Source organism: Vanellus vanellus (genome assembly GCF_965231255.1).
Source record: "Vanellus vanellus genome assembly, chromosome: 28".
Taxonomy (NCBI): Eukaryota; Metazoa; Chordata; class Aves; order Charadriiformes; family Charadriidae; genus Vanellus; species Vanellus vanellus.
In genome coordinates, this window is record NC_138933.1 from 1,758,218 (window position 1) to 1,771,167 (window position 12,950).

The 12,950-nt window shown below is 69.5% G+C and overlaps 2 protein-coding genes across 2 annotated transcripts; one reads left to right on the forward strand and one right to left on the reverse strand.

Annotated features, from left to right (window-relative positions):
• Window positions 1–1,547: 1,547 nt before the first annotated feature.
• On the reverse strand, window positions 1,548–4,685 carry ARF3 (ARF GTPase 3). The gene is made up of 5 exons (XM_082496468.1): window positions 4,624–4,685; window positions 3,436–3,625; window positions 3,215–3,325; window positions 2,996–3,120; window positions 1,548–2,537 (listed from the first exon to the last, which is right to left on the reverse strand). The coding sequence occupies exons 2-5, from the start codon at window positions 3,581–3,583 to the stop codon at window positions 2,376–2,378; spliced, it is 546 nt and encodes a 181-aa protein (XP_082352594.1). The 5' UTR covers window positions 3,584–3,625; window positions 4,624–4,685; the 3' UTR covers window positions 1,548–2,375.
• Window positions 4,686–7,866: 3,181 nt separating this feature from the next.
• On the forward strand, window positions 7,867–9,684 carry WNT1 (Wnt family member 1; the record flags this gene model as incomplete). Its single annotated transcript, XM_082496463.1, has 4 exons — window positions 7,867–7,967; window positions 8,237–8,490; window positions 8,707–8,972; window positions 9,196–9,684. 4 exons carry the CDS (start codon window positions 7,867–7,869, stop codon window positions 9,682–9,684), a joined length of 1,110 nt encoding a protein of 369 aa, XP_082352589.1.
• Window positions 9,685–12,950: the final 3,266 nt, after the last annotated feature.

The window sequence follows — 12,950 nt, forward strand, 5'->3', positions numbered from 1 at the left end:
GGTCCAGGACCCTTCTCTGGCACCAGCTTGAACCCAGCATCCTTCTCCAGCACCCACTTGGGTCCAGCATCCTTCTTCGGCACCCACCTGGGTGCAGGACCCCTCCTGGGACCCATCCGGGTCCAGGACCCATCCCTGTCACTCATCCGGGTCCAGGACCCTTGTCTGGCACCCACTTGAACCCAGCATCCTTCCCTGGCACCCACCCGGTTCCAGGACCCCTCGCCGTTACCCACCTGGGCCCAATACTCCTCAGTACCCACCCAGGTCCAGGACCCTTCTCCAGCATCCACCTGAGCCCAGCATCCTTCCTGAGCACACACCCAGGTCCAGCATCCTTTCCCAGCACCCAGTGGGTGCAAAGCACCCCTCCTCCTTGCATCCCAGCACCCCTTCCAGCCCCACCAGGCATGTGAGGCATGGGAAACAGTCCCTCACCAGCGAGGAGCTGGAGTGGGGGGTCCCAGGGCTGGGTTGGGGTCCCATGTGGAACCAAACCTGCCCCAAAGCCCTCATGTCCCCATGGCCGGGTGCTGCAGCACAGGGCTGGGGGACATGTGGGGCAGCCCCAGCACACGGGTAATCTCGGCATGTGGGGAGCAGCCCCATCTTGGAGGGGGGGATGTCACACTGGCACACAGGGGACAGCTGGGCTCCCTCACCCTGTGCTGGCAGTGGTGGCCCCATTGGCTGCAGTAGTGGCCCTGTTGGCGGCAGTGGTGGCCCCGTCGGTGGAGGTGCCGGCGCAGGCACTAGTGCAGCTCCCGGACGACGGCATCGGCACGCCGGCCCCACCGGCGCACCCACATACCAGCCCCGGTTGCCGAGAGGTGGGGAAGCCAGGCTGGCGGCTGGGGGCCGGGGCGCTAATGGGATTAGGGCCGCCGGGTCAGCGTCGGGCTGGCCCCCGCCAGACAAAGCCACCGGCCCAGCCAGTGGGAACACGCCGGTGCCGGCTCCGTGGCTCTCAGCCCACCGGGGAACCACGGTCACCCCGCTCCAACTCCCCCATGCAGGAGCAACCCAGGAGTCCTGGTAGCCAGCACCGCACCCCAGCTTGGTGTCACCAGCACGGGGGGTCCTGGGGGCCAACACCCCCCCCCCAGCCACCAACCCAGAGGGGACATGGGGATGGGGATAGCAATGCTGGCCCCAAATGGGACTCAGCCAATCTCATGGCCTGGGGGGGGGGTGACACCGGGGGAGGGGGGAGGGAGGGAGGCTGAGCCCCACTCACACCCATCCCGGAGCTGGCACCATCCCCACGCCCCGGCTGGGATTAGCGTTAATGGGATTTACCATTTCATCCAATACTCCCCTAAAGATGAGCCTGGGAAGGGGAAGCCCCCCCCCCCCCCCCCTCGCCCCTCTCGCCCCGCTAAGCTCTTTCTAATTAAAACCAGCCTGGGGCTGTCCATCACTGTTCCCCTTTGTGGGACCCCCGTGTTCGGGGGGGGGGGTGCTACGGAAGAAGAGCCGTGGGGGCATCACTACATAAAACATGTTTAATATCCAAGGAGGGGCCGGGGGTCACCCACCATCTCAGGTGCGGGGGGGGGGGGGGGGGGGGAAGGGGGGGGGCAAGTACACACGTCCCCGGACGGGGCAGAGCCGCAGCGACACGTCACACCAAGCACAGACCGGGGGTATAAATACGGTGCCGGGGGGCGGAGGGGGGGGTACAGTACGGGGCCGTCCGTCTGTCCGTCCGTGAGGGGCAGGGACATACAATCACTATGCTGGCATGGGGGTGGGGTGCAGGCGGCCAGGGCAGGGGGGGCCGGGGGGGGGGGGGCATGGCTAGAGCGACCGTGGGGGTCCCAGCAGCCCTGTGCCTCCCACCGTGGGGGTCGCGCTGCGGGGAGGAGACCTGCCTCAAAGTGACATGGGGGGGGGTGGGGGGGTGGGGACGTGTGGGACCCCTGGAGGGGGGGTGGATGTGGGGGGGAAGGGGAGAGGTGTGTATGGTCCCAAATGCCCCCTGCGGCCCCGCTGCCCCCACATTTGGTCCAGAGGAAGGCGAGGGGTGTGGGGACATGCACAGGGACGGGGTGCCACGGCATGCCCCCCCCCCCCCCAACCTCCAGGCATGGCAGCACCGAGGTGGGCCCCAGCCCCCATCCTGCTCCCCGGGGCTCTGCCCCCGCCCCCCCAGATACGTTATATATAGCTATATTTCCACGCACGCACACACGAGATCCGAGGGGAACCGAGAAGACCCCAAAAAAGGCGAAAAACCCCACAGCAACCGGTGCCAGAAGAAAGCAAAACCCAACCGGGGCAGGGAGGGGGCGGCTGGGGGGGGCCTGGCACAGCCCCCGGGGGGGGGGCCGGGGGCGCAGGGGGGGGGGGCGCCGGGGCCGGCGGCCGCCCGCTCACTTCTTGTTCTTGAGCTGGTTGGCGAGCCAGTCGAGGCCCTCGTAGAGCCCGTCCCCGCTGGTGGCACAGGTGGCCTGGATGTACCAGTTACGGTGGCGCAGGGAGTGCAGCCCCAACTTGTCTGTGATCTCCGCCGCGTTCATGGCATTGGGCAGGTCCTAGAGCAGAGATGAGGTCAGGCGCCAGCCCCAATACCACGGGGATGGGTGCCATGCCACCTCAGGGGGTGACAGCAGCCCCGATGCCACAGGGATGGGCGCTATCACGCCACGGGGGCTGGAACCAGCCCTGATGCTGTGGGGAAGAGCAGGAGCCTGCCATGGGGATGCGAGATGCCAGCCCTGATGCCCTGGGGACGGGCATGGTCCAGCCAGAGGGAGTGTTAAAGACCAGCCCTGCCGCCACGGGGATGGGCACAGCTCTACCACGGGGGCTGTTAAGATCCCAGCCCCAATACCATGGGGATGGGTCCGGTCCTGCCACGGGTGTTGCTACATACCAGCCTCAACACCCCGGGGATGGGCAGGCTCCTGCCACAGGCACCCAGACACCAGCCCCGACGCCCCGGGGATGGTCCCGTCCCCACCATGGGGGTTCCCCCCGCTCCCAGACCCACCTGCTTGTTGGCGAAGACAAGGAGGACGGCGTCCCGCAGCTCGTCCTCCGCCAGCATCCGCATGAGCTCCTCCCGCGCCTCGTTCACCCGCTCCCGGTCATTGCTGTCCACCACGAAGATCAGCCCTGGGGACAGCGAGCGGGCGCTGCTGGGAGCACTGGATCTGGCTGGCCCCGTGGCCGCCCCACTCCCCTCCCCGCGTCCCCAGGGGGGACCTACCCTGGGTGTTTTGGAAGTAATGCCGCCAGAGGGGCCGGATCTTGTCCTGCCCACCCACGTCCCACACGGTGAAGCTGATGTTCTTGTACTCCACTGTCTCCACGTTGAACCCTGCGGGGAGCGACGGCGGAGGGAAACTGAGGCACGCGGGGCCACGAGCCCCCTCCCAAGGAGCCCTGATGGGGAGGGGTCCCCGCCTGGTGCCCCCCCGCCTCGCACACCTATGGTGGGGATGGTGGTGACGATCTCCCCCAGCTTCAGCTTGTAGAGGATGGTGGTCTTCCCTGCGGCGTCCAGCCCCACCATCAGGATCCGCATCTCCTTCTTCCCGATCAGGCTCTTCAGCAGGTTCCCGAAGATGTTGCCCATGGTGACGGCGGCGCTGGCTCCGTCCGCAGGCGAGGCCGGATCCTGCGGGGGCATGGGGCAGGCGCAGGGGTGGGGGGTGGCCCTGAGGAGCGGGGGCTGCGGGGCTCCAGGGATCCCCTGTGCTCTGGGGGGGGGGACTGCGGCGATCAGGGCCCCCCCACGTGCTGGGGGGATGCAGGGCTTGGGGGGAACCCCGGGGGAGGGGGGTGGGCAGGGACAGGGCCACGCACTCCGTGGGGGCTGCCTCTGGGTGCAGCTCAATGTGGGGGGAGCATGCTGGGGCTGGGGGTCTGCGCTGCACCCTACAAGGGGACAGGCCAGGGCTCCGCAACGGGGGAAACTGAGGCATAGGATCCTCGTGGAGGCGGGGGGGGGGCGGGCACAGCCCCGATCCTGGCCTCGACACCTCCCTGCATCCCCCCAACCCCTTCAGGGCCCCCCCTGGCCCCGCAACGTCCCCGAAGGGGGGCCCCGACCGCCCTCCGCCGCCCCCCCCCCCGCACCGCACCGCAGCGCGCCCCTCCCGGCCGTGGGCTGCCGCCCGCCCCCGGGACCCCCCCCCTCTCCGCAGCCCCTCGGCGCCACGACCCCCCAATTCACTGCCCCCCCGCCGCACCGCAGCAACCCACAAGACCTCCCCCCCCCCCCCCCCCGCTCGCATCGCGCCCCTCCAACGCACCGCTCCCCCCCCCCCCCCCCGGATTGCAGCGCACCCCCAAATCGCCGTTCCCCCCCCCCCCTCCGCTCCGCGGTGCACCGCCCCCCCCCGCCGCATCGCCCCCGCACGCCGCACCGCCCCATAGGCGCTGTCCGCCCCCCCCCCCGGACCCCGCGCCCCTCCCGTTGCACCGCATCAGCCCCCCTCCCCCTCCCCCCCCCAGCTCGATGTGTCCCCCCCCCGGGTGCTCCGCACCCCCAACGCACCGTGCGCCCCCAACCATGCTGCAGCCCCCCCGCGCCGGTGCGGTGCTGCCACCCCCCGCCGGTGCGGGTGCCCCCGGACCGCCCCCCCCTCCGCCGGTGCGGACCCCCCCCCGCACCTGGTGCCGGTGCCGGTGGCGCCCCCCGCCCGCAGCTGACTCTGCACCGCTCCCGCCGCCGGAAGCGGAGGCCCGATCGCTCCGATCTCGCGAGAGCTCCCGGTGCCCCCCCACCCCACCCCCCCGCCCCGCTTCCCGCCCCCCCCCCCCCCGCACCGGGCCCGGGGGCGCGCGCGGGGAGCAGGGGGGGGGTCGAGCTCGCGAGAGCCGCGAGCTGTTTCCATGGCAGCGGCTGCAGCAGTGCGGGGGGGGGGGGGGGCGGGGGGGGCTGCACCGAGGGGGGAGTGATGGGGTGGTGGCGAGCGGGGGGTTACCGGTCCCCCCCACCCCACCCCCCCGGCATGAGACCCGTCCGGGGGGGGGCACGGCGAGAGGGGGGTGCCCTGTGCTTCAAGGGTGGGGGGGCGGGGACCCCAAAACTGCGCGGGGGGGACAGGGGACACCAATAACCGCACGGGGGACGCGGGGACACCCTCCCCGCACAGACGACCCGGGCCAAGCTGGAGTGTGTGTGTCCCCCCCGGCCCGGTGCGATACCGGCCGGCCCGGTGCTAACGGGTCGGGCAGGGGCTGGCAGCGGGCGCGGTGCCCCCTCGGTGCCCCCCCGGCCCTCGATCCGCCCAGCGGTCCCGCTGTCCGTCCGTCCCCGCGTCCCTCCGTCCCTGCTCGGTGCGGCGGGACGGGACGTGTCGCCTTACCGCCCCGGGCAGGTAAGGGCGGCCGCCCCGAGGGCACCGGCAGTAGCGGCCGCCCCGACATCTGCGGGAGCCGCTCCGCGCCGTCGGGCTTCCGCGTACACCCCGGGGCCGGGGGGGCCCCGAGCATCGCCCCCCCCCCCGCCCCCCCTCCCCCCCGGGACCGCCGTCGGGCTGCGCGGGGGCAGCAGAGTGGAGGGGGGGAGGTGGAGCGGAGGCACCGGGAGGGGTGCTGAGAGCAGCTGGAGTCGGCGGGGGAGCGGGCAGGGAGTCCGGGAGGGTCCGGGGGGAGCGGGGACCTCCGGGAGGGTCCCGGGATAGAGCGGGGGGGAGGGAGTCGTGTTTGGGCCCCCGCCGCTGGTGGCACGGCCCCGGGCAGGGCCCTCCCGGCCGCGCCCCGAGGCCTCCCCGCGGCCGCTGACCTCAGCCCCGGGAGCCCCGACGGGGCGGCGGCCCGAGGGCGCGGACACCGCCCGGCCCGGCCGGGAACCGGGGCGGGGGGGGCGGGAACCGCCGTCCTGAAGCAGACTTCGTGGAGGCCCCGAGCCCCTCCCGGGCCGGGGGAGGGGGTGGGGGGTGCCCGATGCGAAAATCCCCCCCTGCCAGCCGCCGGCCCGGGCTTTGTCCGTCCTTGAATTGAAATCGTGAGTGGCGGCCCCGGGCCGTGACGGGCGAGCGGGGCTAATCCGGCCCCGCATGACTGGTCCGGGGAAACCACCGCAGGGGGATTACCCCCCACCCCCCCCGCGCACCCCGCCACAACGGGGGGGCTCGGCTCAGCCCCCCTTCGTCCCGCCTGGCTCCGCATCGGGGGATTCACACCCGCCCACCCCCTCGGGCGGGGGTCAGCAGGAACAGACCCTCGTCCCCACCGAGACGCGTGCCACCACCGGCCCTGTGCCACCGTGTCCTGACCATGGGCACGCCAGCCCCCTCCCCCGGCCGGGCGCCCCCCTGCCCTTCCCACTGTCACCTCACGTCCTCCATCCCCCGCTTCGTCCCTTTATGCATCGCCCCATCCTTCCCTTCACCCCTGCATCCCTCCGTCCTGCCATCCCTCCATCCCTCTATCCGTCGCTCTCCCCCCTCTCCCTCTCTCCGACAATCAGTGCCGGCCCAGACCGGGCGCCCCGGGGCGGGGGGAACCGTGCGGAGCCGTGCCGCACCCACGGGGGTTGCACACCCACGGGCACGTTCGCGGCGGGGGCCGGGGGTGCGGGGCCGGTGGTCGCTCTGCCGGCGGGACAGCCCGGCCCCGAGTGGCGAGGGGACGCGACCGCCCCGTCGCGCCGGGCACGGACCGGTACACGCGGTGACAGGGACGGGAGAGGGGTCCGGAGGCTCCGGACCGGCACTGGCGACCGGCGCAGCCCCGACGGTCCCGCGCCCCGGGGGGTCTGGATGTCACGCCTCCGTCCCCCAAATCCGGGGGTCCCGGGACGCCGTCCCCTGGCTGTCCCGGGACTGTGGTCCCCTGTGCGCCCCGGGCTGTCCCAGGCTGTCATGAGCCTCTGCCCCACCGTGAGTCCCGGGACTCTGCCCCTCCCGTGCGCCCGGGGCTATCCCGGGATATCCCGTCACTCCACTCCCCCGTGCGCCCCGGGCTGTCCCGGGAGATCCCGGGCTATCCCCGGCCCCCGCTCCCTCCGTGCGCCCGGAGCTGTCCCGGGCCATCCCGGGCTATTCCGGGACCTGTTCCTCCTTGCGCCGGGAGGTGTCCCGGGCCGTCCCGGGCTGCCCCCGCCGGTGCCGGTAACGGTAGAGCGTGTGCGCGGGGCGACGGGGCCGGGCGGGGAGGGCGGGGGGCGACAGCCGGGGTCCCCCCCCGCGCCGGCCGCGCTCTGGGCACGGGGCCGGGGCTCAGCCACCCGCCGGGCTAATCCGGGCCGTGACGGACAGGCCCGGCGCCGCCGCTCCGGCCGCCCCATAAGAGGTGCCGCGGCTCCGCCGCTCCCCATTGTTAGGGCGAGGACGCGGGGAGGCCCCGCTCGGCGGGACCGGCCCATGGGGACCCTCCGCGCCGCCCCTATAAGAGGGAAGGGGCTGGAAGATGCTCCCGGGTGCTGAGCGCTGCGCACCCGCCGCGCCGAGTCGAGTCCAGCCGCGCCGCCTCCCCGGGGAGCCGCCGGGTACCGCGCACGGACCGCCGAGCACCGGCACCGGGCACCGAGCACCGGGTATCGCTCACGGACCGCCGAGCACCGGCACCGGGCAGCGGCGCCGGGCACCGCTCACGGACCGCCCGACGCCGCGCCCCGGGAACCGGGCTGGGAGCGCCGGGCACCGTACTCCCGACGCCGCGCACTGGGCACCGGGCACCAGCTGCGGCTCGGTGCCGGTGTCGGTGTCGGTGCCGGCCGGCCCGCCCGCCCGGCGCTCCCCGCGTCCCTCCGCGGCCGCCCTCATCGGAGCCGCCCGCCCTGCCCGCGCCCCGCGCGTCCGGAAACACGCGTGGATGTAGCGGCCGGGCCGGGGGCTCCGCGGCACCATAAATACCCCGGCGGCCGCTCGCCCGCGCACTCTGCCGGGGCCTCCCGGTGCCGGAGCCATGCGAACCGCCGCGCTGGGGCTGGCGCTCCGGGCGCTCTGGGCTCTGGCCCTCTCCTCCCTCTCCAACACGCTGGCGGTGAACAACAGCGGGCGGTGGTGGTGAGTCCGCCGACACCGGCACCGACACTGGGGTGGAAAGGGGGAGGGGGGGGGGGAGCGGGGCTGGCACCGAGGATGGGGTGTGCAGGTGTGACCAGGGGCACACACACACACACATGGGGCTGCGACCCCCCGGGTGGGAGCTGGCTGCGGGGGATGCCCAGGGAGGAGGATGCTCCAGTAGCGGAGAGAAGCCAGGTCAGGGCTCCCCCGGGGGGCGTTGAGGTGGGGAGCGGGATGTCAGGGACCTCTCCTTGGTCCCTCTGCAGGGGCATCATCAACGTGGCCTCGTCCACCAACCTGCTGACGGACTCCAAGAACGTGCAGCTGGTGCTGGACCCCAGCCTGCAGCTGCTGAGCCGCAAGCAGCGCAAGCTGATCCGCCAGAACCCCGGCATCCTGCACAGTGTCAGCTCTGGCCTCCAGACCGCCATCAAGGAGTGCAAGTGGCAGTTCCGCAACCGCCGCTGGAACTGTCCCACTTCACAGGGCCCCAACATCTTCGGCAAAATTGTCAACCGGGGTGAGGCCACAGGGTGGCAGGAAGCAGTGTGGGGCTCCCCAGACACCCTCCGTAGCAACCCCAAACTGGGATGCTTGGCAAAGCACCCCCGGTTCCCTGCGGGTCTTCACCAGCCCACAGCCTACCACTAGCCCATCGTGGCTATTGGTTGGGGGTGCCCGGGGGTGCCCCCTCCCCATCCTGGCAGCACCCTGAGGTCCCACTCCCCCTCCGCAGGCTGCCGGGAGACAGCGTTCATCTTCGCCATCACCAGCGCTGGTGTGACGCACTCGGTCGCCCGGTCCTGCTCGGAGGGCTCCATCGAGTCCTGCACCTGTGACTACCGACGCCGCGGCCCCGGGGGGCCCGATTGGCACTGGGGGGGCTGCAGCGACAACATCGACTTTGGGCGCCTCTTCGGGAGGGAGTTCGTGGACTCCAGCGAGAAGGGCCGTGACTTGCGCTTCCTCATGAACCTGCACAACAACGAGGCCGGGCGCATGGTGAGGGCATGGGGGGGCGGCAGGCAGCGCTGGGGGGTGGGGTGGGGATGGGTATGGCTGCAGAGCCCCCTATGCATGGATTGGGAATGATCAGAGAGGTATTTCACGCCCGGCTTTGGGTGGGCTGAGCACGATGTGATGCCGTGGGAAAATGGGGTGTGGGAGCATGGTGGTCCCCAGGGGGGTCCCAGGCTGCTCACGGACCCCCCCGCCCCCCTTGCAGACGGTCTTCTCAGAGATGCGCCAGGAGTGCAAGTGCCATGGCATGTCAGGCTCCTGCACTGTCCGCACGTGCTGGATGCGGCTGCCCACCTTCCGCGCCGTGGGTGACGTCTTGAAGGACCGCTTCGATGGTGCCTCCCGCGTCATCTACGGCAACAAAGGCAGCAACCGGGCGTCACGGGTGGAGCTGCATCACCTGGAGCCCGAGAACCCAGCCCACAAACCCCCCTCGCCCCACGACCTCGTCTACTTCGAGAAGTCGCCCAATTTCTGCACCTACAGCGGGAAGACGGGGACGGCGGGCACGGCCGGGCGCTTCTGCAACAGCTCCTCACCGGGGCTGGATGGGTGCGAGCTGCTGTGCTGCGGGCGCGGGTACCGCACGCGCACCCAGCGCGTCACTGAGCGCTGCAACTGCACCTTCCACTGGTGCTGCCACGTCAGCTGCCTGAACTGCACCAACACGCAGGTGCTGCACGAGTGCCTGTGACAACCCCCCCCGGGGGACCACCCTGCCCAGCCCCGGAGGGGGTCTGCACCACCCCCCATGACGGGTGCCCGGCTGGATTGAAGGCGCCCATGGGTGGGCATGTGGCTGAGTTCCGTCTCATCCCGGGCAGAGCGGCCACCTCGGAGCTAGCAGCCGGCTTGGGCGGACCACACCTTCCCGGCCACCCGTTGGCCACTCCGGCTCCGCGGGGTCCCCTTTTCACTGTAAATAAAATATTTATTGTGGACGGTTTGATGCCGCCCCCCCAACCCCCCCCCACCCCGCGCTTCGCTGGACCCAGGCCCTGTTTTTTATAATTATTAATAATAATTAATAATAATAATGCTTTGTTACAGGTTTAACTGATAGCCTTTAGAGAAGAATAAAGGATATATTTTTATCAGTCCTGCCCTGATTCATTTCTGGGGGGCTGAGGGAGGGAAGGGAGGAGCTGGGGGGCGGGAGGGGAAAGCAATGTCCCCCAAAGTGGGGGACTGGGCAGCCAGCCCCTGCTGCCCTCATCCATCCACTCTGTCTGTCCGTCCATCACTTCTCCATCCACTCACCTCCCCATTCCAACTCCAGCAGCCCCTCCAGCCGTCTGTCCGTCCATCCTGCTCCTTTCCTCTGCCCTCCTCTCTGTCATCCCCTCCCTGCAGACCCCTTTCTCTCTCCCACCGTGCCCGTCTGCAGCCCAGCCGTCCCTGCCGTTGCTCCCGTCCATCCTCATGGCTGGGGCGCCCATCACCATGGCACCTGGGCTGCGGCATCCCCGGCACTGGAATTTGCCGGGGCGGCGGGGCTGGTGCCGCTGGGGCCGGGCGTTGGGAGCGGCCATGGGAGGTAAAAGACAGCAGACAGGGAATGAGCATCGTCCATCACTGTTCCTGGCCAGGGCTGACGGCTCCCCTCGGCTCCGGGGGAAGAGGGGGGCCGGGGAGGGCACTGAGGTTACTGGGGCCGGGGCCGGGGGGTCCGGGATCGGCCACTGGTCCGACACGCAGCCCTGCACCCTTGTGCGGGGTCTGGCTGCAGCCGGAGAAAGGTCGTGGCAAAGGTGGGGTGTAGCTCTGCGGCTGGCAGGTGCCCCGCTGGCATGGGTAACCCCTGGGATGGGCATCCTGCGGGGAGGGCATCTCCCAGGATAGGCATCCCATTGGGGTGGGTCTTCCCCTGGGATAAGCATCCCACAGGGGTGGGCATAACCCCAGGATGGGCATCCTTGGGAAGGACATCCCTCCAGGACAGGTATCTCACTGGGGACAGGTATCCATCAGGGTGGGCATCCCCCTGGGGCGGGCGTGGGGCCAATGTCCACCCACTGCAACTGTAACTCCACACCTTGGGTACGGGACAGGGCGAAGCAACGGGCTGCAATCCCCACCCCCACGTCTCGGAAGGGGCGAACCACGGCGTCACGGTGACATCCAGCCATGGGGAGCGGGCAGGACTCTGCCTGGGGACCCCCGGTCCCCTTAGTGCCCACCCGCAGTGGGGGTCCCCGCAGCCTGGGATGACCCGAAGCCAGAGCTGGGAACCTCGCGGGGCCCCTGGGGATCCACGGCATCAAAGCCTGCGGGATGACGCTGCTGCTGCCCAAAATATCCCCTAGAGCCGATAGTGGAAAAGTTGATGTTTAGCCTCAGAGGAGGCGGGGGGGGGGGGGGAAAAACCCCAGGGGCCCCCGCTGTCCACGCCAAGGTAAAAACACAGCCTGGCGTGGTGAAATAAAATAAAGAAATGCGAGAAAAAACGGACTGGAAAGGAACACAGCCCGAAATAACCCTCCGAGCATCTCCCGCCTGCTGGGAGTTATCTGCCTGCTAAATTCTGCACACGCACAGGGCATGAAAATAACCTGTTTTCCTGCGGTAGCGAGTCAGGAATATAGATAATGACATTCTTATAAGTCACCTCTGTTACTCAGCTTTTCCTGTGCGCCAGTGACCGCTGGGCACCTCGGGCAGCCGCGACCCCTGGGCGGACAGGGGCACCCCGGGTGTGGGGCGGGTGTCCGGCTGCAGGGTGCAGACCTCCCCGGCTTGTACAAATATGTCTGGGTGCTGGAAATAGCTGCTGTCGCAGCGCCGGGGCCGGTGCAGGGACAGGGACAGGGCGGTCCCGCCCCACGCCAGCCTGTCACATCTGGGAAGCCGGGTAACAGCTGGATGGTGGCCGCAAGCTGGGTCTGCTGTGGGCTGCCTCCCCCCTCCCCCCCCCCCCGGCAGGGCTGGGGCACGGCAGGGGTGGGGTGTCTGCCCAGAGGTGCAGGACAGAGGGACAGGACAGCGCACAGAATTGCAGGAGAGAGCGACGGTCTCATTCCCAGAGGTGCAGGACAGAAGGACAGGATGGCACACAGAAGAGCAGGACAGAGGGACAGGGTCATTTCCAGAGGTGTAGGACAGAAGGACAGGATGGCACACAGAAGTGCAGGACAGAGGGACAGGGTCATTTCCAGAAGTGCAGGACAGAAGGACAGGATGGCACACAGAAGAGCAGGACAGAGGGACAGGGTCATTTCCAGAGGTGTAGGACAGAAGGACAGGACAGTGCCCAGAGGTGCAAGACAGGGGGATGGGGCAGCGCCCAGGGGTGCAGGACAGAAGGACAGGATGGCACACAGAAGAGCAGGACAGAGGGACAGGGTCATTTCCAGAGGTGCAGGACAGAAGGACAGAACAGTGCTCAGGGGTGCAGGACAGAAGGACAGGATGGCACACAGAAGTGCAGGACAGAGGGACAAGTTCATTTCCAGAGGTGCAGGACAGAAGGACAGGATGGCACACAGAAGAGCAGGACAGAGGGACAGGGTCATTCCCAGAGGTGCAGGACAGAAGGACAGGACAGTGCCCAGAGGTGCAAGACAGAGGGATGGGGCAGTGCCCAGGGGTGCAGGACAGAAGGACAGGATGGCACACAGAAGAGCAGGACAGAGGGACAGGGTCATTTCCAGAGGTGCAGGACAGAAGGACAGAACAGTGCTCAGGGGTGCAGGACAGAAGGACAGGATGGCACACAGAAGAGCAGGACAGAGGGACAGGGTCATTCCCAGAGGTGTAGGACAGAAGGACAGGACAGTGCCCAGAGGTGCAAGACAGAGGGATGGGGCAGTGTCCCAGGGGTGCAGGACAGAAGGACAGGATAGCACACAGAAGTGCAGGACAGAGGGACGGGGTCATTTCCAGAGGTGCAGGACAGAAGGACAGGATGGCACACAGAAGAGCAGGACAGAGGGACAGGGTCATTTCCAGAGGTGCAGGACA

Coding starts and splice junctions, on each gene's coding strand:
- ARF3 (XM_082496468.1), bottom strand. CDS start 3,583: ATGGGCAACATCTTCGGGAACCTGCTGAAGAGCCTGATCGGGAAGAAG. Junction 3,326..3,435: donor CACCACCATCCCCACCATAG/GTGTGCGAGGCG, acceptor CGCTCCCCGCAG/GGTTCAACGTGGAGACAGTG. Junction 3,121..3,214: donor TTACTTCCAAAACACCCAGG/GTAGGTCCCCCC, acceptor CGCTGTCCCCAG/GGCTGATCTTCGTGGTGGAC.